This window comes from Tamandua tetradactyla, chromosome 21, assembly GCF_023851605.1.
Source record: "Tamandua tetradactyla isolate mTamTet1 chromosome 21, mTamTet1.pri, whole genome shotgun sequence".
Lineage (NCBI taxonomy): Eukaryota > Metazoa > Chordata > Mammalia > Pilosa > Myrmecophagidae > Tamandua > Tamandua tetradactyla.
In genome coordinates, this window is record NC_135347.1 from 61,391,989 (window position 1) to 61,410,082 (window position 18,094).

Consider the following 18,094-nt stretch of genomic DNA (forward strand, 5'->3'; position numbering starts at 1 on the left):
CACAAATTTAAAGATAAAAAGCTTGGGGAGTGGTCAAGAAGTCACAAAATGAAAAAATGATAATTACATGGGTTTGCAAATCAAATGTACACATAAAATCACAGCAATATTCAGGAATCATCTTGTACTAAAATTTTACACAGGCAGTCTTTATGTTGCATAGTAATGTGTTAACCAAAAGTCAGGTCAAACAAGGACACAGCAATTGGTGTTTAGTGACTCTCATAGTTTTTATGTCATAGACTACCTTTCAAAAATTTAATTAAAGCTATTTATCCTTACACAGAAAAATACACGTATACACACATAGCAGTTTAGTCATAAAATTCATGAACCTCTGGCTTTTAACTTGAGAGTTGACAGCCATCTAAAACATAATTTCAGAGAAACAAAGAATTTCATACACTATGCACAAAAGCATAAGCACGACTTATTTAACAAAGAAGGTTCATGGCAACCCTCCACTGACAAGTCTATCAGTGCCATTTTTCTAACAGTATGTATTCACTTAGTCTCTCTGTGTCACATTTAGTAATCAATTACGGTGATATGTGATCTTTTTTTTTTAATTTTTTTATTGAGAAATCTTCACATATAGACCATCCATAGTATACAATCAATGGCTGACAATATCATCACACAGTTGTACATACATCATCATGATCATTTTTAGAACATTTGCATCCCTCCAAAAAAAGAAATAAAGAAAAAACTCATGCATCCCATACACCTCCATCTCACTGACCATTAGTATTTCAATGGCCCAATTTCTTTTTACCCCTTATCCTCCCTATTATTTATTTATTTTCCCCTTATCTTTTTACTCATCTGTCCATATTCTGCATAAAAGGAGCATCAGACAAAGGTTTTCACAATCACACAGTCACACTATAAAAGCTATACAGTTATGCAATCATCTTTAAGAATTAAGGCTACTGGAACTCGGTTCAACAGTTTCAGGTATGTTCCACTAGCACTCCAGTGCACCATAAACTAAAAAGAGATATCTATATAATGCATAAAGAGTAACCTCCAGGATAAGCTCTTAGTTGTGTTTTAAATCTCTCAGCCACTGAAACTTTATTTTGTTCTATTTCTCTCTTCTCTCTTTTGCTCAAGAAGGCTTTCTTAATTCCAGTGATCTCTGACGTTGATGGTACTTGGTACTATTGTAACTTTTGGGATGCCATGAACCATGCCCATATAAGAAGGCAAACTTAATAAATGCTGTCTGTTCTGGCTGCTCAACCAACTGGCCATTCTCAATGTCTCATCCACTTCTCGGACCTTCTGATTCCCTGAGACAACACTGAAATTAGGTCAATCAATAACCCTACAATATCCTCTAAGTGGTCAAGTGAAAGGAAGTCACATGTTCCTCAGATTAAATCAAAAGTAGATATGATTAAGCTTACCGAGGAAGGCATGTTGAAAACAGAGGTAAACTAAAAGGTAATTTCTTGCACCAAACAGTAAGCCAAGTTGTGAATGCAAAGGATAAGTTCTTGAAGGAAATGAAATGTGTTATACCAGTGAACACACAAATGATAAGAAGGTGAAACAGCTTTACTGACGATATGGAGAAAGTTTTAGTGGTTCTGGATAGACGATCAAATCAGTCAAAACATATCCTTAAACCAAAGCTTAATCCAGAGCAAGGGCCTAAGTGTCTTTGATTCTACGGGAGACAGAGGGGCACAAAAACTACACAAGAACAATTTGAATCCAGCAGAGGTTGATTCATAGTATTTAAGGAAAGGAGTCACCTCCATAACATCAACATAAAAGGTGAAGCAGCAAGTGCTGATGTAGAAGCTGCAGCAAGTTTATCCACATCTAGCTAAGAACACTGATGAAGGTGGCAACACTAAACAATAGAATTTCAATTTGATGAAACAGCCTTATATTGGAAGAAGACACCATTCAGGATTTAATAAGCTAGAGAGAAATCAACGCCAGGCATCGAAGAATCAAAGGACTGGCTGATTCTCTTGTTACGAACTAACTAAGGCAGTGGTAAGTTCAAGCTGAAGCCAATGCTCATGTACCATTTCAAAAATTCTAAAGCCCTTAAGAATTATGCTAAATCCACTCTGCTGTGCTCGATGAATGGAAGAACAAAGTCAGATAAACTCCGACAGCACATATGTTTACAGTGTGGTTTACTGAATATTTCAAAGCCCATCTCAATGATGGGCTTCATTCATTATATTTCTTAGAGAGAAATAAGCAATGATTTCTCTCTAGCTTATTAAATTTTGAAAGGAAAAATTCCTTTCAAAATATTACTGCTCATTGACAATGTACCTGCTTACAGAGCTCTATGGAAATGTACAAGATTAATGCTGCTTTTATGCCTCCTAACACAACATGCATTCTACACCTGAATTTCTACTGTCATAAACATGATGTATGGCACTGAGTCAAAACTTACAAGGCACACACAGACTTATACCTCACTAGCAAAAAACAAAGCTATCAAAAGAATCAGACTTAGAAATATCCTTTATATTGTAACTAAAAGAGAAGTAATTAAAATTGTCCTTCAAAAAACAAGGGGGTCATTGCTTAGTATATACCTGAGGAACAGAGTGTGGGGACAGGGATGTACATTTGCACTCTGATGTTTATGGCAGCAGTGTTCCAGATCCACAATGTATGGGGGTGGCCTAAGGGTACAACAGCTGAGGAATGGAAGGGGGAACTATGGTGAATTCAGACTACTGAGCAGCCACAGGAAGGAGTTAAGTTGTTAGGCATGCAACTAGGTGAATGAACCTTAAGGGCTGTATGTTGAATGACATCAGGAACAAAAAGACAAGTATTATCAGGCCTTCTAGTGGTACTCTGGGTGGTTTGGGCTTCAAAAGCATAAACAAACAGTATAATCCAGTAGCCTCGATTTTTGCTCCTCCTTCTTTTTCGATATAGGCATTTAGGGCAACAAATTTCCCTCTTAGCACTGCCTTTGCTGCATCCCATAAATTTTGATATGTTGTGTTTTCATATTCATTTGCCTCAAGATATTTACTGATTTCTCTTGTAATTTCCTCCTTACCCACTGTTGTTTAAGACTGTGCTGTTGAGCATCCACATATTTGTGTATTTTCTGGCACTCTGTCTATTATTGATTTCCAACTTCATTCCTTTATGATCTGAGAAAGTGTTTTGTATTTCAATCTTAAATTTATTGAGACTTGCCTTGTGACCCAGCATATGGTCTATCCTTGAGAACGATCCATGAGCACTTGAGAAAAAGGTATATCCTGTTGTCGTGGGGTGTAATGTTCTATAAATGTCTGTTAAGTCTAGCTCATTCATTATATTACTCAAATTCTCTATTTCTTTATTGATTCTCTGTCTAAATGTTCTGTCCAATGATGAGAGTGGGGAATTGAAGTTTCCAACTATTATGGGAGATGTATCTATTTCTCTTTTCAGTGTTTGCCTCACATATTTTGGAGCATTCTGGCTCAGTGCATAAATATTTATGATTGTTATGTCTTCTTGTTCAATTGTTCCTTTTATTAATACATATTGTCCTTCTTTGTCTCTTTTAATTGTTTTACATTTGAAGTCTAATTTGTTGGATATTAGTATAGCTACCCCTGCTCTTTTCTGATTGTTATTTGCATGGAATATCTTTTCCCAACCTTTCACTTTCAACAAAGGTTCCATGCCTTAGGATAACTTTCCAGAAACCTACAATCTCTAGATGGGTCCCTGGACCAGATAAGTCCTGAAATGCAGAGGACCCAGCCTCTCCAGAACATTCAGCTAATTCCATCCCCCATCCCATATTATTGACAGGCCCTTCTAATATGAAAAAGCTAGACTGGGAATAGCACAAGTGCCCCTAAAGAGTGGGAGAAAGATGAAAGGTAATGGTGGAGTTATACAGAGAAGGTTGGGTTTAATAAATATGTATGAGTGCTGAATCATTATACTGATATTTCTTTTAGTCTCCAATACCTTAGAGTAGGTAGAAATAAAAACTTAAAATTGTGGAACTGTAACCCATACCAAATTTTGAAATCTGTTCTATAACTAATTGTTGTGATGTACTTTGAAATTTACTGCCTTTATGTATACATGTTATTTAAAAAGAAGGAAGAGTATAACAGAGAAGATAGGATTTAATAAATGAGTATAACTGCTAAATCTATTGGTCTCCAGTGAAAATGAAAAATTTTGGAACTGTAACCCATATTAAACTTTAAAATCTGTTCTACAACTATTTGTTAAAATGTACTCGGCATCAAGGGATTGAGAAAACCTTCTCAACAAAAAGGGGGAAGAAAGAAATGAGACAAAATAAAGTGTCAGTGGCTGAGAGATTCAGAGTCAAGACATTACCCTTGAGGTTATTCCTATGCATTATAAAGATAGCCCTTTTTAGTTTATGGTATATTGGAGTAGCTGGAGAGAAGTACCCAAAACTGTTTGTGCTGGTTTGAATCTGTTGTGTATCAGAAAAGCTAAGTTCTTTCATTCTCATTCAATATTGCTGGGTGCAAGTTTTTTTATTGTTTCCATGGAGATGTGACCCACCTAATAACTTTTGATTAGGTGATGTACTAATTTGCTAGCGACTAGAACGCAATATATCAGAAACAGAATGGCTTTTAAAAGGGAAAAGTTATTAATTGCAAGTGTGCAAGTTCTAAGGGCTTAAAAATGTCCCAATTAAAGCAAGGATACAGAAACGTCCAATTTAAAGCATCTAGGGAAAGATACCTTGGTTCAAGAACTCTAATGAAGTTCAGAGTTTCTCTCTTAGCTGTAAAGGCACATGGTGAACATGGCAACATCTGCCAGCTTTCTCTCTAAACTTATTATCTCATGAAGCTCCCCTAGGAGCGTATTCCTTCTTTACCTACAAAGGTTTCTTGCTGCATGGGCTCTCAAGCTTTTCCAAAAAAGGTTTCCTCTTAAAGGGTTCGTGGTTCTCCTGGCTTTTATGAATCTCTTATGGCTCTCATGTTCTGTACAAAAATGTTCCCTCTTTTAAAGGATTCCAGTAAAGTAATCAAGACCCACCTGGAATGGGTGTAGTCGCGTCTCCACCTAATCAAAAAGTTAATACCTACAATTGGGCATGTCACATATCCATGGAGACAATCTAATCAAAAGATTCCAGCCTATATTACTTAATAGGGATCAAAAGAAACAGTTACTCCCACAAGATTGGGTCAGTATTAAAGCATTGCTTTTTTAGGGCACATAACCCTTTCAAACAAGCACAGATATGTCTCTACCCATTCAAGGTGGGGTTGCTTATTGGAGCCTTTTAACGGGGAACCATTTTAGAAAACTTAAGAGCCAACACAGCCAGAGATTTCTGGAGATGAAGAAGGAAAACTAGTTTCATGAAACAAGAGGCCTGGAGAGAAAGCCAGCAGACGATTCCATGTTCGCCATGTGTCTTTACAGTTGAGAGAGAAACCCTCAACATTATCAGCCTTCTTCAACCAAGGTATCTTTACCTGGTTGCCTTAGAGTGGACATTTCTATAGCCTTGCTTTAATTTGGACATTTTCATGACCTGAGAACTGTAAACTTGCAACTTAATAAATTCCCTGTTTTAAAAACTGTTCTGTTTATGGTATATCACATTCTACCAGCTTGCAAACTTGATCACTGTTCAACTGTGTTTCAGTAGCCTTGACTCTTGAAGAGAACTGTATTAAGCATACAGCATTTACAAGGTGACCATATAATTGTGAAAACTTTCTCTCTGATGCTCCTTTTATCCTGGGTATGGACAGATGGGTTAAAAAATAAATAAATAATAGGGGAGGTAGGGATAAAATAAATTGGGTAAATTGAAATACAAGTGGTGAATAGGAGGGAGGGGTATGCTATAGGATGTATGAGGTTTTTTCATTTCTTTCTCTGGAGTGACGCAATGTTCTGAAAATGATCACAGTGATGAATACACAACTACGTGATGACAATGTAAGGCAATGATTGTATGGACTGTATGTGTGTGAAGAGTTCTCAATAATAATATTTAAAAAAAGAAAGCTGTCAATAAACAAATATTAGCGTGGGTGGTGGATACAGTATGTTTTTGGTATTCTTTTTTAGTTTTATTTTTATTCTTATTTTTATTTCTTTTTCTGAGTAATGAAAATATTCAAAAATCACTTTTGCCTCTAAGACTAGTTATAACAACAGTAGTAAGAAACATCCTTATTAAGAAAATAAAAGAGTAGATTTGGAAAGGGCATAGAGGTAAAGGATTAAGAATTGAGTACTTTGTGAGAAAATAGAAGCAGAAAAGTCAAGGATCACTACTGATGCCACTCCTTTTAGAGCACATTCTTTACTTCAATGTTTAATCTTTTGCATTTCATTCAATTCAATTTTAAGTACAATTTTTGTGTCCCAGTGGGTGCAAAATGCTAGACCGCAAAGATATATGAGATGTTTCTGCCCTGTAGGAGTTCTCAGTCTAGCTGGAAGCAGGGAAAATAAAGTGTAAGTCATAAAACCACACAGACTGACATAAAAAAGACAAAAGAGAAAAGAAGCCGTGTTGGTTTGAAGCAGTTAAGTGCTCCACAAAGGGCCATGTTCTCTTAGTCCATCCCTGTGGGAGTGGACTTGTTGGGTGGGACCTTTTAAAGAAAGTAAACAAAATAAATTGCTTGTGATGATGAATGCACAGCTATGATGATACTATGAATGACTGACTGTACACTTTGGATGACTGCACGGTATGTGAATACATATCAATAAAATTGCATTATAAAAAAATTGTCATGACAAGGAAGACAGAACAAAGAACATTACCAGAGATAAAGGATATTATGCAATGATAAAAGCATCATTTCACCAAGAAAACACCACAATTCTAGATGTATATGCACTGAACAACAGAGCCTCAAAATACACGAAGCAAAACAGAAATGTAAAAAAAAAAGCCTAAGTCTACAATTATCACTGGAGACTTCAACACTCCTCTCAATAATCAATAGTAAATGTAGATAAACTGAGTAAAAACAGAAAATACCTTGATGAAAGGACAGGGTCAGTTATCTTCACAACTTTTTCACTGGAGGACAAGCCCACATTGCCATTTACATTCTGTAAACAGGAAAGCTTCTGTTCCTCATTATATTCATCTTCATTTACCTCAGGACTTACAGAATGAAATTGATCTGTGTATATAAAACGAATATATTTCAAAAAAAAAATGATAGCAAAAGAACTTCTTCCATTATTTTTTAAAGCACAAGGAGTTTAAGTAACATACCTTTTCCTATAAAACATTAATTAATTCAATATTCAAGGCATATTTTATTTTATAGCATAATGAAAATTTATATCAATTTATAACTGTGTTTTAAGACTCACACCAAATGTCCTAGGCAATTTGAAACATTTTCGTTTTATTGTGCTTAAATATCTTATTAAATTCTAAATGGTTTATATGTTTAGGAAGGTAACTAAAGGTGGTCTTGATAGTCTTCTGCTCTTCCAGAAGTGTCATAATTAATAACACAGCAATAGCTATCATTTACTGCCTTAATAACTGGCACATTATCTTCAAACAACATAATTACATGAAAATGAAGAGGGCGTAAGATCTTGTTGGTTTGTCTAGGTTAGTGTGATGCCCCAAACATCCCAGAGTAATTTGGGCAGAGAATAAAAAAGTATTCGCAAAGTCCCCTTGGGAAACTGGGGAGAAAAGAAGAACTATTAAATCTCCCCATCTGGGGAATTCCTGATATTCTCGCACGCAGTAAGGACAACCAATTCAATAATCCCAATCCCTTGATCCTGGGGTTCACCCCTATGAAACTCCTTCCTGCAAAGGAGAAGTTAAGCTTACTTATAATTATGCCTAAGAGTGACCCCCAGAGAACCTCTTTTGTTGCTCAAATCTGGCCACTCTAAGCCAACTCAGTAGGTGACCAATTGCCCTCCCCCCACAAGGGACATGGCTCATACTTTAGATGGACTGTATGTGTATGAAGATATCCTAATAAGAATATTAACAACAACAACAAAAAAGAAACTTACTCTTTTCTCCATCAGAAGAGTCTGACTGAACAACGGGATTTCCTGAAAGATATTCTACTTCCTGTTCATCAGTTTGTTCTTGATTCTCCCTTCTTCTTCTCCTTTGATTTAGATCTGGTTCTAGCGCAATCTGTCCTGAATCCTGTCCTGATAAATTCAGAGACTGTGGATGTTCTTCAACTGTCTGAGCATCCTTTTGAGATCCGTCGGTGTCTGAAATATTAGTACCTACAGACTCATCTGGATCATCACTCACTTCTTTACTGGCACCTTTTTTCACTGAAAATAAGAGAATTGGCTATGAATTTATAAATAATCTGTAAAAAAATTTTTAAAAGAAGGTAAATATTCAAGTAATTTTTGTATGGACAAAATACAAATTTTTTTTATATGAGCAAATAATTGAAGACAACCTAAATGCCTGATTAAGTATGACCATGTTAGTTGTAATACCTACATGCTATAAAAAATCCATGTAACCAATAATAACAAGGTAGGTTTATATATAATGACAAGGATTTTTAAAACATAGTCTTTCGATGAAAAAATTAGGTTTAGAACAACACATATAGTACGATCATTTTACTAAACAAAGAATTATTTAATAAAATCATTATATAATACAATTACATAGTCATATAATAAAATTCAATGCCATTTTTCTTCCAAAAAAAGTCAAGAGAAAATTTTAAAGCGGGGGGAAATAAGACAATTTATTTTCTGTCAGATTAATAAGTAGAAATTTAAAAATTCTCAGACTTGCAATATTATATCTGAAAAGTTCTTACATTAAAGGAGATAGGATGACAATGAAAGCACAGTTCAGTGATTATATGGAAAGCCACTGACTGTACACTTTGGAAGGACTTATGATATGTAAATAAAAAGATTGTAGGGGAAAAAATATATAATGAATGACTTGTGCTATCACGTATAACATAAAAAGTCACAAGAATTAACATACCTATTCTAATCTTCTAGGAAATAAAAAGTCTAAACAACGAAATAACTTTGCAGCTACCAATTCCACTGTTAAAAATAAACAGGCCTGGTCTCACTTGGCTGCACTGTCATGGCTGCCAGCCACGGCATCCCCTAGGCTGGCGAGGGGTTGTGCTATGCCAAGTTCTCACCATCCTCAGCCAAACTGCCCAACAAACAAAGACAGGCAAGAAACTTCATAGTTGTAGAACTGGGTATTACAGCTTTTGCACTTGCAGGTTGATACGCATTTCAGATCTGGAAAACTCTTGGACAAGGAACAGCAGAAACTGCAAAGATTTCAACTTCTAGCTTTTCATCCTACCATAAAGGCATGAAGCTAGTCTTATTTTAGGTATAAGCCCATCTGCTAACAAGGTCAGGGTTATAACAGCACACAGAAGAATCATGATTCTGAATCATCCAGATAAAGGTGGATCTCCTGAATGCGCAACCAAAATAAATGATGAAGACAAAGACTTGGTAGAATCAAGAACCAAACACTGATGCTTAAGGACCACACTGATGGAAAAAAGGCGAGTGCTTAAAAAACAACAAAAATCCTGCAAATTAATTACACCGTGGCCTTCACAATCTTCATACATACACTGACCACAATCATTTCTTCAATCACTAAGCTATTTACAATAAGAGTTTAATAGTCTTGCTTTTTATTATACCTTTTTTTTTTTTTGTATGAGCAGGCACCAGGAAATCGAACCCAGGTTTTCGGCATGGCAGGCAAGAAGTTTGCCTGCTGAGTCACCGTGGCCCACCTATTTTATTATACTTTTAAAGGACTACCTGAAAATTCTATAACTGATCTTTTCCCCTTGTTTTCTTCCTTTTCCTGTGATATTCATAAATTTTAAGATTTTTTCCTATGTTAGTCCTAAACATCCCCCCACACACACCCCTACACACGCACACACACAAAGGTGTGCAAAATCTAATGCTATCAGTAATACAGTTGGGTTTTGTGAACAACATCTAGAAATTTCCTCATACTCTTGTATATGTCCCTCGTTTCTTCGAAGGGATCTGGGACTCCACCTATGTAAGGTGCTTTCAATGCTGTGAGTCTAAACTCTGGATGCTACCCCCACAGGGAAATCACCTGAAACCTACTGGAATTTACTAAATGGTGTTTTGTTAAGTAATGGTTGGGACTTGCTAAAGGACTCTGCTCTCTGAGACCTTACAGTTGAAGCATGAGAACTTAGAGAGTTGCTAAAAAGATTACAGCTTTACCAAATATGCTTTAAGAGGAAAGAGCTGGGAAATGTCTGAGGAGCTTGTATTTAATAATCTTTCAGTACTGTATGTTTCTTCAATTACTCATTCTATTTATTGAACACCTCTGACATATAAGGATCTCAGTGGGTCCTCTAAAAGTTAGGACTGTGAACCAGTTATGGATCCTGACCCTTTAAGAACTTATATTTAAGGAGAAGTTAAATCACATAAATAATGTGCACTATTAGATAGGTATAGATAATGTGTTAAGGAAGTTCAAGAAAATAATACTTTGAATGTGTCAGGGTTGTCTTCGTGGAATAAGTGGCATAGAACTGGGCTTTAAAAAAAAGTTAACAAACTTCCCCATCTGGGGAATTCCTGATATTCCTGCAAGTAGTAGGGTCAACCAGCTCAATACACTGAGCCCTTGATCTTGGGGCTTGCTCCCTGAAAACTTATTACTGAAGGAGAAGCTAAGCGTCCTTATAATTATTCCTTAAGGTCATCCCCAGAGAACCTCTTTTGTTGCTTAGATGTGGCATCTCTCTCTAAGCCAACTTATCAGATAAACTCACTGCTCTGCCCCCATGTGGGACATGACTCCCAATGGTGTAAATCTCCCTGGCAATGAGGGATAGGACTCTCAGGATGAGCCATGACCCACTATCATGGGACTGAGACCAAAAAAGGGATGAGAGAAATGAGACAAAATAAAGTGTCAGTGGCTGAGAGATTTCAAACAGAGTTGAGAGGTTATCCTGGATTATGTACATATATACATATCCCTTTTTTAGTTTATGGTGTATTGGAGTGGCAGGAGGGAAGTACCTGAAACTGCTGAGCTATGTTCCAGTAGCCTTGATTCTTGAATACGACTGTATAAAGACATAACTTTTACAAAGTGACTATGTGACTGTGAAAACCTTGTGTCTGATGCTCCTTTTATCCAGGGTATGGACAGATGAGTAAATAATAATAATAATAATGATAGATAAATAACAGGGAGAGATAAAGGGTAAAAATTGGGTAGACTGAAATACTGTGGGTCAATGAGAGGGAGAGGTAAGGGATATGGGATGTATGAGCTTCTCTTTTTATTTCTTTTTCTGGAGTGGTGCAAATGTTCGAAAAATGATCATGGTGATGGATACACAACTATGTGATGATATTGTGAGTTACTGCTTCTATCCTTTGGATGGAGTAAATATGTGTGTAACAATATCTCAATAAAAACATTTTTAAACAAAAATAAATAACTCACAATATCATCACATAGTTGTATATTCATCATATTATGAGTTATTGTTTATGTACCAAGAATGGAATGATTGTATGGCAAGAATGTTCGTGTTTGCATGCTGTTATGTTTAAAAAATTAAAAAATTAAAAAAATATAAACAAACAAACAGGTTATAGCACAAACACTCTTAAAGAGAGGGACAGAAAGGGCAAAGGTGAAGGTGGAGTTATACAGAGAAGATAGGATTTAACAAATGAATGCGACTGCTGAATCATTAAATTGGTATCTCTTTTAGTCTCCAATATCTTAGAGCAGCTAGAAGTAAAAACCTGTATTTGTGAAATTGTAACCTATGCCAAACTCTGAAATGTGTTCTACAACTAACTGTGGTGATACGCTTTGAAATTTATAGCTTTTTGGTATATATGTTATTTTTCACAAAAAAGTCGATTTTGATGATTAAAAAAATATTTATTTCTTCTAGCCTCCTATATTCGGGAGCAGCTAGAAGGAAAAATCTGAGAGAATCATATGGTAGCCCATGACTAACTCTGGGATCTGTCCTATAACCATTTGTTGCAGAGTGCTTTGAAAACTATTGCTTTTTTCTTTCTTTGCTTTGTATATATGTTATACTATACAATAAAAATGTTAAAAAATAAAAAATGAACAGGCCTGAATGTTATCCTTTTGAAAGGTCTGCAAAATAAGGTCAGTCCGTGGCTGGGAACTGGGAACTTGGATTTTGGGCATATTCCCCACTCCAGAAGTGATACGAGTAGCTCACAGTGCCAAAACTGTTTGTATAAAAGATGTGGTTCAAGGTGGACAACTGTTTTCCTTCTGGGAATCTGGAATTTTGGTAAATGCCAGGCAGGAGGTATCTACCCACCAGTCCCCAAAAAAACCTCTAAGCTTCCAGGGAGACAAAATTTCACACCTGTTATCACAACTTGTTACTGGGGGAATTAAGTGCATTCTGTATGATTCCACTGAGAAAGTATCCTTGGAAGCTTACGTCTGGTTTCTCCTAGACTTTGTTTTCCTCATACACCTTTTCCCTCTGTAGATTTTGCTCTGTAACCTTTTGCTGTAATAAATTTTAGCCATGACTACAACTATATGCTGAGTACTTTGAGTTTTCCTAGTGAGTCTATGAACCTAAAAATGGTCATAGAGAACCCCCAATACAGGTTTTCTTATAGTCCTAGATTTGAGTCCTGCCTCTGACACTACTAATACACTGAGACTTAGGGAAGAGTGACTTAGGATCCCTGGGGTTGTTTCTGTGTGATGAAAATATGTAAAAGGGGATGGACTAAGGACTACCTAACATAAAAGATTCCCTGTAGCTCCAAGATTCTTAAGTTATACCTAAACATTGTTCTCATAGTTCAGAGTTCAAATAGTTATGAAAATGTAAGTCTAAAACCTGATATAAATGCACACATAAAAAACTGCATCTCGTATAAGTCAACATAAATTTTCAGAAAAAAGTTGTGCTCACCAATACAATCTAGTCATAACCCAAAATATCAGAGTGACAATTTTTTAAATATTAGGATTTTGTAATAGATGTTTTCCAAAGGAAAATAATAATAAATAACTGAACATGAAACTTGACACTCCAAAATTCTGATGGCACTGTGGTCCAGCTGTCAGAAAAGCTGTCAAACAGCCCAGCCATGCCAATTATAAAATTTAAAACAGCAGCTGTTTTGGCCCAATAGCTAGATGAGTAAAGAAAAATCAATTCGTTTCTTGGATGCCTTGATGATCCCAACTGTGTCAATGACACATGAACTCCCAAAGATTTGAGAAACAACACTGCAAAGTCTATTACTACTAAGGAAATAGCATAATCTCTTTAAAAATAAGTACCTTTTGTTTTTTTCTGTGGTTTGGAAGACTTCTTCTCCTTTAAAGAATGATTTTTAATTGATTTTTGTTTTCTTTTCTCTTCTTCAGCAAGAACTTTCTGAAGCAAATGAGCAAAAAAATCGAAGTCAAAAGGACGCTTTTCCTCTGTTTAAAAACACAACAGGAAAATAACTTTAAATTTTTTTATTTTTAAAACATCATAAAATCAAAAGAAAAAGGATTTGTCTTCAACAGGTGAATGGATAAACATTTTAGTTACTATAGTATAGTCACACAATAGAACACCACTCAGCATTTAAAAGGAAGTACTGATACACGCAATTATATGAATGAATCTCAAAAACATGCTACGTGAAAGAAGTCAAACACAAATGTACATACTGTATGAGTCCATGAATAAGAAACTGTAGAACAAGTTAGACCAATCTCTGATGATTAAAATGAAACTAGTGGTTACCTTGGGCCAGTAGGACAGCAGTATAGATTGACTAGTAAAGGACATAAGGGACCTTTATGGAGTTATGAAAATATTCTGTAACTTGTCTTGCTAGTGGATACCACAGGGTACTCATTTGTTAAAACTCATCATGCTACACGCTGCACTGTATAAATCATAAATAAGTTAAGAATGAAATAAGTAAATGGCCTAAGATGACTAAGAAATACTCAAAAACCAGATTTAGCTCTACCCTATCAAGACGGTCAAGTAAGAAACATGAGAGCTCTGTCTCCCCAGAGAAGTTTTGAATAACAATCAGTAACAACCAGCAAAGACAGCTTTCACAGAACTTAAGATACAGTTAAAGCACTGTAGTTACCGGGCAGGTGTCAAATCAAGAAAAAGGCAACATAAAAGGAGGAGGATCGCTATTTGGTATATACACTTAAGATCTGAAAGCAGGGAGCCAAACAGATATTCTTTCACGCAAATGTTCACAGAGGCACCATTCACAAGTTCCAAAAGATGGAAACAACCCAAGTGTCCATCAACAGATTAATAGTCAAAATGTATATACATGTAATGCAATATTATTAAGCAGTAAGAAGGAATGAAGTCCCAAAGCATGTGACAACATGGATGAACTTGAGGATATCATGTTCAGTGAAATAAGCCAGACATAAAAGGACAAACACTGCATTATCTCACAACAGTACCGAATTGTGTGTGAATGTGGTAAAAAAACAGGATATTTAGACTCATGTATGTCACCAAAAGGTAAGTTGGAGGTTAAAACATAGAAATGTATACAGAGTTCTCGCCTGCCATGCTAGAGACCTGGGTTCAATTCCTGATGCCTGCCCATGCAAAAAAAAACAAACAAACAAAAACCCTAAAACACGAGAATGTATAACATGAATCTTGTGGTGGACGGTAACTGTGATTAACTGCGATTGAATATAAAAAAGTTCTCTCATGAACTAGAAAAAAATGTATAATAAAAATATATTATTGATACATAGGAGGACTTCCTGGAAGATGGCGGCTTAGTAAGACGCGCGGATCTTAGTTTCTTCTCCAGGACACCTACTAGGGGAGTAGAAACGATACAGAAAGCGCCCAAAGCCACAACAGAGATAAAAAAGACAGCGTACCCCATCCTGGAACGGCTGGCTGGCTGAGAGAAGCAGCTCGGGTGAGATCGCCGAGGCGCGCGGGCCTTACCGGGCGGGGTGGCAAGCGGCCGGAGTTACTCCCTTCCCCCTTCCCGGGCCGGCTGGGAGAACTGGAGAGGTGGTCCCCTGAAACCAAGGCGACTGGCGCCCACACCACGCGCAGCCCCCAGACCAACTGAGAGAATTGGATCGGAAACCCCCAGGCCGCGGAGAATGGTGACCCCGTGACTCCCGGGGAACGTGCACTCTCTCGGGCGGGCCGCTGCCGCTGGCGCCCTCCCGCCACGCTTGTTGCCCAGGGCCGACTAGGAAATTCGGACGGGCTCTTTCCCTGGCTGCGGCGACCAGCAACCCTCCCTGCGTTCGGACCCCGGGCCGGCTCAGGCCGCTTTGGCTGGCGAACCCCCAGGACGGCGAGAGTTTTCCAAAGTTTAAGGTCCCACAACACCTTTTACTGGTGGGACCCGCAGACAAACGTGTGCCACGAGCGCCACCTACTGGGCAGGATAAGAAAAACAGAACCCAGAGATTTCACAGAAAAATATTACAACCTTGCTGGGTCCAACACCAAGAGAAATCTGAATAAATGCCCAGACCCCAGCAGCAGAAGATAACTGTCCACGCTCAAAAGATTGAGAATATGGCTCAGTCAAAGGAACAAACCAATAGCTCAAATGAGACACAAGAGCTGAGACAACTAATGCTGAATATACGAACAGAAATGGAAAACCTCTTCAAAAATGAAATCGATAAATTGAGGGAGGACATGAAGAGGACATGGGCTGAACATAAAGAAGAAATAGAAAAACTGAAAAAACAAATCGCAGAACTTATGGAAGTGAAGGATAAAGTAGCAAACATAGAAAAAATAATGGATAGCTACAATGATAGATTTAAAGAGACAGAAGATAAAATTAGTGATTTGGAGGATGGAACATCTGAATTCCAAAAACAAACAGAAACTATAGGGAAAAGAATGGAAAAATTTGAACAGGGTATCAGGGAACTCAAGGACAATATGAACCGCACAAATATACGTGTTGTGGGTGTCCCAGAAGGAGAAGAGAAGGGAAAAGGAGGAGAAAAACTAATGGAAGAAATTATCACTGAAAATTTCCCAACTCTTATGAAAGACCTAAAATTACAGATCCAAGAAGTGCAGCGCACCCCAAAGAGATTAGACCCAAATAGGCGTTCTCCAAGACACTTACTAGTTAGAATGTCAGAGGTCAAAGAGAAAGAGAAGATCTTGAAAGCAGCAAGAGAAAAACAATCCATTACATACAAGGGAAACCCAATAAGACTTTGTGTAGATTTCTCAGCAGAAACCATGGAAGCTAGAAGACAGTGGGATGATATATTTAAAATACTAAAAGAGAAAAACTGCCAACCAAGACTCCTATATCCAGCAAAATTATCCTTCAAAAATGAGGGAGAAATTAAAACATTCTCAGACAAAAAGTCACTGAAAGAATTTGTGACCAAGAGACCAGCTCTGCAAGAAATACTAAAGGGAGCACTAGAGTCAGATACAAAAAGACAGAAGAGAGAGATATGGAAAAGAGTGTAGAAAGAAGGAAAATCAGATATGATATATATAATACAAAAGGCAAAATGTTAGAGGAAAATATTATCCAAACAGTAATAACACTAAATGTCAATGGACTGAATTCCCCAATCAAAAGACATAGATTGGCAGAATGGATTAAAAAACAGGATCCTTCTATATGCTGTCTACAGGAAACACATCTTAGACCCAAAGATAAACATAGGTTGAAAGTGAAAGGTTGGGAAAAGATATTTCATGCAAATAACAACCAGAAAAGAGCAGGAGTGGCTATACTAATATCCAACAAATTAGACTTCAAAGGTAAAACAGTTAAAAGAGACAAAGAAGGACACTATATACTAATAAAAGGAACAATTAAACAAGAAGACATAACAATCATAAATATTTATGCACCGAATCAGAATGCCCCAAAATACGTGAGGAATATACTGCAAACACTGAAAAGGGAAATAGACTCATATACCATAATAGTTGGAGACTTCAACTCACCACTCTCATCAATGGACAGAACATCTAGACAGAGGATCAACAAAGAAATAGAGAATCTGAATATTACTATAAATGAACTAGACTTAATAGACATTTATAGGACATTACATCCCACAACAGCAGGATACACCTTTTTCTCAAGTGCTCATGGATCATTCTCAAAGATAGACCATATGCTGGGTCACAAAGCAAGTCTTAACAAATTTAAAAAGATTGAAATCTTACACAACACTTTCTCGGACCATAAAGGAATGATGTTGGAAATCAATAATAGGCAGAGTACCAGAAAATTCACAAATACGTGGAGGCTCAACAACACACTCCTAAACAACGACTGGGTCAAAGAAGAAATTGCTAGAGAAATTAGCAAATACCTCGAGGTGAATGAAAATGAAAACACAACATATCAAAACTTATGGGACGCAGCAAAGGCAGTGCTAAGAGGGAAATTTATTGCTCTAAATGCCTATATCAGAAAAGAAGAAAAGGCAAAAATTCAGGAATTAACTATCCATTTGGAAGAACTGGAGAAAGAACAGCAAGCTAACCCCAAAGCAAGCAAAAGGAAAGAAATAACAAAGATTAGAGCACAAATAAATGAAATTGAAAACATGAAAACAATAGAGAAAATCAATAAGGCCAGAAGTTGGTTCTATGAGAAAATCAATAAGATTGATGGGCCCTTAGCAAGATTGACAAAAAGAAGAAGAGAGAGGATGCAAATAAATAAGATCAGAAATGGAAGAGGAGACATAACTACTGACCTCACAGAAATAAAGGGGGTAATAACAGGATACTATGAACAACTTTACGCTAATAAATACAACAATTTAGAGGAAATGGACGGGTTCCTGGAAAGACATGAACAACCAACTTTGACTCAAGAAGACATAGATGACCTCAACAAACCAATCACAAGTAAAGAGATTGAATTAGTCATTCAAAAGCTTCCTAAAAAGAAAAGTCCAGGACCAGATGGCTTCACATGTGAATTCTACCAAACGTTCCAGAAAGAATTAGTACCAATTCTCTTCAAACTCTTCAAA

At 36.8% G+C, this 18,094-nt stretch overlaps 1 protein-coding gene across 4 annotated transcripts in view; it reads right to left on the bottom strand.

The window, feature by feature from the left end:
- BDP1 (BDP1 general transcription factor IIIB subunit) overlaps window positions 1–18,094 on the bottom strand; it is a 146,273-nt gene that overhangs the window by 97,514 nt on the left and 30,665 nt on the right. For all 4 annotated transcript variants that reach the window (XM_077139520.1, XM_077139518.1, XM_077139519.1 and 1 more), the window contains exons 9-11: window positions 13,376–13,519; window positions 8,035–8,313; window positions 7,019–7,166 (exon numbers count right to left, since the gene is read on the bottom strand). In XM_077139520.1, coding sequence (XP_076995635.1) covers window positions 7,019–7,166; window positions 8,035–8,313; window positions 13,376–13,519 — 571 coding nt within the window. The remainder of the gene's footprint in view (window positions 1–7,018; window positions 7,167–8,034; window positions 8,314–13,375; window positions 13,520–18,094) is intronic.